This window comes from Eucalyptus grandis, chromosome 9, assembly GCF_016545825.1.
Source record: "Eucalyptus grandis isolate ANBG69807.140 chromosome 9, ASM1654582v1, whole genome shotgun sequence".
NCBI classification, from domain to species: Eukaryota; Viridiplantae; Streptophyta; class Magnoliopsida; order Myrtales; family Myrtaceae; genus Eucalyptus; species Eucalyptus grandis.
This window is the reverse complement of record NC_052620.1, coordinates 12,134,376-12,141,180: the sequence shown is the minus strand read 5'-3', so window position 1 is coordinate 12,141,180 and position 6,805 is coordinate 12,134,376. Positions and strand designations below refer to the sequence as shown.

Sequence of the window (6,805 nt, the reverse complement as noted above, 5' to 3'; positions counted from 1 at the left end):
GTGAATTCAAGAGATTCATGAACTCAATAAATACATGAACTAAACGATACATGAATCTAAGAAATTCATGAATTCAATAGATACGTGAACATAAAAGTATAGGAAATTCATGAATCCAAAAAGAGATACGTGAACAGAAAAAACGTATCTTAATTATTGGCTTCCGTTGATCCATTAACCATAATTATAACCATAATTACAACAACCTGAAGATCACAAATCATATCACTAGAGTTCCAATTACCGGAGAGCATTTCTCCATTGCTCGGTTATAATATCAGCCAAGAGATTTGTGAATCGGGATTCTTATGCATATAGATACAAATGGTCCTATAAGAGCAATTTTCAAAAAAAATAAAATTGGTAAGGTCAATTTTCAATTTTTGTCTTCCAAATAAAGTCAATTTTAAATCCTGAAAATTATAATTTATGGTGAGTAAAACATGTAGATAGTCAACCAATAATCACGAAAAGATTTATCCACTTGGGTGGGGAGTGTCCCTTGTTCGGATGAAAGCTCGTCATCCTAGTTTGAGGTCGCTTGAGATCATGGCTCATCATCACCCATATGACTGTAAAACACGTTGTGCTTGTTTTATGTTACAAGAGACTTATCTACTAATATAACAATTTTATGTATAGACAATGTGCAATTAGAAGCACATCTAACCTCTAATAGGATAACTGTTTGGATTTGGATGCATAGAGATCAGATCGATCATAGTCATTGATCATAAGGTATCATATGAAACCCACAACGAGGAGATTGCACTTTTGGTTGTTGTTGATTTGAACATTTTATTTTTGATCCTTGTACTTTGTTCAGTAGTAATTCTAGTTCTCTTACTAATCTCTGGCGATAATATAAGTCCTTTCGTACAAAATTCCGATGAAAATTCTAAAAGCTTTATAAGTGTGTCCAATCTGATGATTTCTACCGCAGCCGTCAACTATATTACACGGCTTTAAAGAAAAGTTTTTACTTAATTGCTAGCGAAACAATCCATAATTGCTAGCGAAACAATCTAATTACATGGACATATACACATATAGAGCATTAATTTAACAATACTCAATATCATTGTCATTAAGTTCTTATTTGTTAGGGAAATGCCTATAATCTTATTATGAAAAACTCAAATTGATACCCATGCAGTAAATTTTATCTCAAACTAACTTTTTACCATAAGAAATCATAAACTGATATACCCGTGATAAATTTATCATTTATTAATTGTTTGTTAAATTTTATTATCAGATTACTGAGTTGAGTGACATATAATAAGTGTACCCAGTTTGGCAGTTTGGGATTTTACCCTTTATTTGTTATAAGTGGATTAATTTTTTTATTTTCCGTGGCATTAATTCAATTTAATGGAAACAAGATCTCTATGTTATACTCTTGCAACAAATTGGTTAAGAGTTTATTCATCCTATTTGGACTCTCTTTCATCTATATAAGAAGTTATGGTTCTATACGTCAAAGATATTGTTATATTTTTATAATCAAAGGCAATGGTATAATTTGCAAGGATTATCTAGATGATCATACATTAGGAGAAGTTTCCAGATCTTTTATGAAGCGCAATGGCTAGTAACATCGACTTGGATTTCATTATAAAGTTATATTGATCATCCATTTATTAAGAAATGATAAATATCAATGTAATCCTTCCATAATAAAGATTCTTGATCCATGTGACAATCCTTTAAAGACGAGACACTCTTTCCAAACAAGGAACTCTACTTATAGAAATTCAATCTCTGCTATATGGGCAGTGGAATCAAAGGGAGACTCTAATCTTTTAATCCAAGAAACAATCAAATCTTCACATCTCATTCAAGTCCAATGAGTTGATTGGCTGAATTATCGTTAGAAGTATTGTCTAACAGTTAGCTTGGAAATTGGGGAATAAAAAAGAGATCGTGATGTTGCAGGACGAATAAGATCTAAAGTCAACAATTCCAAAGTTCAAAAAGAGTCTCGACTTTTCATACTTGTCTTCGTGATTGTAATTTTTGAGAGGTTGTTGTAAAGAATTTGAGATTAGAAAATACGATCACACATAATTGAGTAGAGAGTGTGCAATTCTCCATCTCTTAATCTCTCATTTATTTTGTTTGATAGTTTATTGCATTATATAAAATCTGATCACTGCACAATTCTTCTTTAGACTTTGGTTACTTGCAATATTAAACTCGATTGTTTTTAAAATTCCACTTAATCACCTATTCATCTCCCTCCAAATGATAGTTATAACCCAAACACTAAATTGAGATTTGTCATAGTATTAAGCGTTTTCTTATCCAATTGCTTAAAAGTAGTGCTCTAGGACATTGACAAAATCCATCAATTGTTAAAAGATTGGCTTCCTGTCCTAATGTCACCAAGACCAGTTCCAAACGGGGGCACTCACACTCAACTTCAAATGCCACAGTGGCCTTGATTTTATTGCTTTTCGTCTTGATCTCAAATGATAGTCTCGCAGACCATCCATACAGAAGTAAACACACAACATTCCCCATTGCAAATGCACCTATTTCTGGTAACACAACGACACACCTATTAAACTGCAAATATCACCGGAACCCGAGCTAAGACATGTCGACAGAATCAGCTTAAACGCTCAAGGAAAGAAGCCGTTGCGTTCCCATCCTTCTCTTCCTCAGCCTCTCTGCGATGATGAAAGACAGCTCGAGCGCCTGAGAAGCGTTGAGCCTTGGGTCGCAGTGGGTGTGGTAGCGCGAGCTCAGGTCATCGAATGTCACGGTCCGCGACCCTCCGATGCACTCTGTCACGTTCTGACCCGTCATTTCCAGATGAACACCTCCCGGGTGACTTCCCTCTTGGTCGTGGACATCAAAGAAGGCCCGCACCTCAGCCTACCGATCACAGACATGTCCCATTAACGCACCGTTCCGAGTATACCGCTGCTAAGTAAAAGTATTTATGGAAGAGTCCTTACCAGAATTGCATCGAAGGGACGGGTTTTAAGCCCGCAAGGTGCCTTAATTGTGTTTCCGTGCATTGGATCGCAAACCCAATTCACAATTTGCCCGGAGCTTCGGACCGCCCTGATCAAATGCGGGAGTTTGACTCTCATGTTCTCAGCACCCATCCTGCAGATCACTGTGATCCTTCCGGGCTTGTTGTTTGGGTTAAGGATCTCGACGAGCTTGACAAGCTCATTGGGGTCCATCTTGTTGCTCACCTGAAAACAGATTTAAATGTCAGCCAGACAATGACCAGATAACACAGTAAATCGGCCAGCACAAGAAAGACAAAATCTGCACCATTAAAGAAATCACACAAAGCAAAGTATGACACAAGATTATCGCAACAATTCCATGCTGCATGCAGTGCCACACTAGTCGAGCAGATAACTAGTGACAACACACCTTAATTCCAAGGGGATTGGCGATTCCTTTCAGGAACTCGACATGGGCACCATCCAGCTGCCTGGTGCGCTCTCCGACCCAAAGCATGTGAGCAGAGCAGTCATAGAACAGGCCAGAGGTTGAATCGAGTCGGGTGAGAGATTGCTCATAAGGCAAAAGCAAGCACTCGTGAGAGGTCCAGAATTCGGTTGAGGTCATGATCGGGTGATCAACTGTGAGCCCAGCCGCAGCCATGAACCCCAAGGCCTCGTCAACCCTGTGAGCCAGTTCCTGATACCTGTTCACCATTCCCAAAATCAATTAAATGAAGTTTTGCCATTTGATTGCTGATACTTGGCAAAGCAAAGATCACTTCAAATACAAGATTCTCAAGAGAATTAAGCCTTATACCTATCCCCTTGTTCGCTGTGCTCTGCAAAGTCCAGATTCCACTGGGTGACTCTCTGCATGGCGGCGTAGCCTCCAGTGGCAAACGCCCTCAAGAGATTCAGAGTTGATGAGGATTGAGTGTAAGCTCTGATCATCCTGTGAGGATCAGGAATTCTCGACTTCTCAGTGAAGGCATCACCATTGATGTTGTCCCCCTTGTAGCTTGGTAGCTTCACCCCATCCTTCTCTTCATACGGGTCGGATCTTGGCTTCGCAAACTGTCCTGCCATTCTTCCCACCTGAGCAAATTATAACCCCACATTCCATCAATTATTCGGCTCGTACTCATCCTCATCAATTCATATCAAACCAAATCCTAAATCCGAGTTCCGAAATGGAAAGCCAAGGCAGCAACATATCTCCAGTTAACATCAACGACTGAGAACCATTTCCAGCGTGGTCTAATGCACAGTTTCAGATCTAGTGATCTGTATGACAAGCTTCTCATCTAGATCCCAATTTATAGATCTCTGGTCTTTATACGACAAAATCAAAAACAAAATCTTTGAACAAATCAAGAATTCCCGGTCCACGGCAACCTCACTTCGGCCCGTCATACAACACTAGAGACGGGCGATCATCGCATGCATGCAGATGCATCTAGACCAGCATCAACAAGACCCACCCGACTCGACGGTCGAGATGAGATCCCGATCAGCCCGGTCCCCCTGATAACTATGGCTAAAAACAGAGCGATCCCTTTCAAAGATTCAAGCTTTTGAAACAGCTTGATGCGCGCGTTCTTACACAAGATCTTAAAATTCATCCCAGACACCCCCATCTAAATTGCATGCAAACCTCAATTTAAACGACGACAGCACGAATCGCAAAATCAGCCGACAAACAGAAAACAGAGAAAACTGTCCTTACCTTGATCACGGGCACTTGACCTCCGAACATGAGGACGACGCCCATCTGGAGGAGGACCCGGAAGGTGTCCCGGATGTTGTTGGCGCTGAACTCCTTGAAGCTCTCGGCGCAGTCGCCGCCCTGCAGGAGGAACGCATTCCCCATGGCGGCCTCGCCGAGCTTCTCCTCGAGGCTCCTCGCCTCCCCGGCGAACACGATCGGCGGGAACGACTCGATGGTCTGGAGCACCGACTCGAGCTCCTTGACGTCCGGGTACTCCGGCATATGCAGCGCCTTCTTCCCCTTCCAGCTGTCCACCGACCACTTCCCGGCGCCCGGGGCTGCAGCCGCAGGCTTCTTGGCGGCCACGGCGGGGGCGGCGGCGGCGGGGCCCTTGGCGGGCTCGGCGGCGTGGACGGCGGAGATGGGGCGGGGCTTCTGGTGGGTCCTGGGGGCGGCGACGGAGAGGGCCGCGGGCTGGTGGTGGGGCTGGTGGGAGAGGGCGTGCATGTCGCTGTAGAGCGACTTGGAGGAGAGGGTGGAGGTGTTTGCGAGTGCCATGCTTGCTTGTTCCTCTGTTCTCTCTCTCTGTGAATATGCTTTCTTGATCAGGAGATCTAGAGAGAGAGAGAGAGAGAGAGAGGGGTGGTGGCAGGAAGGGAGGAGGGGGACTGATAAGTGGAGGAGAAAGGGGAAGGTGGGCTTTTATAATGTTTAAGAGGGAAAACAGAGAGAGGGTAGAGAGAGAAAGTGGGTTGAGAGCTTAGAGAGAGAGAGAGAGAGAGAGAGTGGCTGGAGGCGGAGGGAAGGGAGGGAGGGAGGTTTGGTGGGCGGCTCTCCGGTCAAAGGTGGAAGGTGGGGACAGAGGACGGGACCGTGGGGAAGGTAGTTAGGAGCAGACCAAGGGTGCGTTCGTAAATATAGTGGAAATCATGGGAGGAATGAAAAGACAGGGACATTGACTTTGATGGATGTTTTCTTCTTCCTTTATTCGTCACAAGTGAAAATTGATTTGCCTCCTCGGCTCACAAAGATAGGTTGAAATAAGGGCCAGTCTTACTTAAAGGTGCGTTTGGTAACGTTTACGTTTAAAAATTATTTCTAACAGAAATAAAAAAAGTGTTTACATTTCGAGACAATTTTGAACAAAAAACGGGGTTTGGTAAATGCTCTAGAAATATAAAAAGAATAGAAACACGTTTGGTAAGTTTGTATAATTTTTTTTTATTTCTTTTAATTTTTTAATTTTTAATTTTCTATTTTCTTTCTTATTTTTTTTTTTATTTTTCCTTTTTTTCTTTTTCTTTTTCCTTTTTTTCTTCTTTTGGCCTCGCCGCCTCGGCCATGGCCGGCGATCGGCCGATGAGGGCCGGCGGCCTTGCCCGACGGCACTAGGCGAGCTCGGCCTCGCCGGATCTAGGCGAGATCGAGCTCGCCCGGCCCGAGCGCGAGGTCGGCCTCGCCGCGCCGTGCCGACGGTGACCTAGAGCCACACTATCGTCTCCCTCCACCGCATTGGCGACCGCGCTCGACACCTCCTCGCCGCCACCACATCGGCGACCGCCCCTCCGCCTCACGCCCGATCGACGCATCTGCGGTCTCGAGCCTTCGTTCGCCACCGCCGCATCGGATCTCACCGCGCCGTGACCCACGACTTCGAGATCCACTCGATCGTCGACCCCACGCCGGCCCACGACTCGACCGGCCGTCCTCACCGCTCCGCTCCTAGACGTCCGCCGCTCGAGACCCCACGGCCGAGCCTCGCACCGCAGCCCACCGTCGCCGCCCGGCCGACCGCGACCCATCTACGTCGCCACTCACAAGTGGAGACGTTCGCAGCGGCTGTCGGTGCGGAGAGGATGACGGTGGAGAAGCGGATGGTCTCGAGACAAAGGCGGCCGTCTCGCGCCGGAGAGTGGGAGGCGCCGGAGAAGACGACGGTGGAGACGCTTGCGGGGAGGAGAGGATCGCGGGAGAACATGATTTTGTTTCTTTTTTGTTCCTCAAATATGTTTAAGAAATAAGAAACAAAATTTTCTTGTTTCTTATTTTTGTTCCCTTTTTGTTTCTGGGAACAAAAAAACAAAAAAGGAACAGAAACGCACCCAAACGCGTTTCTGTTCCTTTT

The 6,805-nt window shown here is 44.6% G+C and overlaps 1 protein-coding gene across 1 annotated transcript; it reads right to left on the bottom strand.

Moving 5' to 3' along the window:
• Window positions 1-2,419: 2,419 nt before the first annotated feature.
• Window positions 2,420-5,269, bottom strand: LOC104418310 (phospho-2-dehydro-3-deoxyheptonate aldolase 2, chloroplastic). The gene is made up of 5 exons (XM_010029613.3): window positions 4,699-5,269; window positions 3,790-4,067; window positions 3,400-3,676; window positions 2,967-3,212; window positions 2,420-2,883 (listed from the first exon to the last, which is right to left on the bottom strand). The coding sequence occupies exons 1-5, from the start codon at window positions 5,236-5,238 to the stop codon at window positions 2,620-2,622; spliced, it is 1,605 nt and encodes a 534-aa protein (XP_010027915.2). The 5' UTR covers window positions 5,239-5,269; the 3' UTR covers window positions 2,420-2,619.
• Between the last annotated feature and the right edge of the window lie 1,536 nt (window positions 5,270-6,805).

Coding starts and splice junctions, on each gene's coding strand:
- LOC104418310 (XM_010029613.3), bottom strand. CDS start 5,238: ATGGCACTCGCAAACACCTCCACCCTCTCCTCCAAGTCGCTCTACAGC. Junction 4,068..4,698: donor GTCAAGTGCCCGTGATCAAG/GTAAGGACAGTT, acceptor TAATTTGCTCAG/GTGGGAAGAATGGCAGGACA. Junction 2,884..2,966: donor GTCCCTTCGATGCAATTCTG/GTAAGGACTCTT, acceptor TGTGATCGGTAG/GCTGAGGTGCGGGCCTTCTT.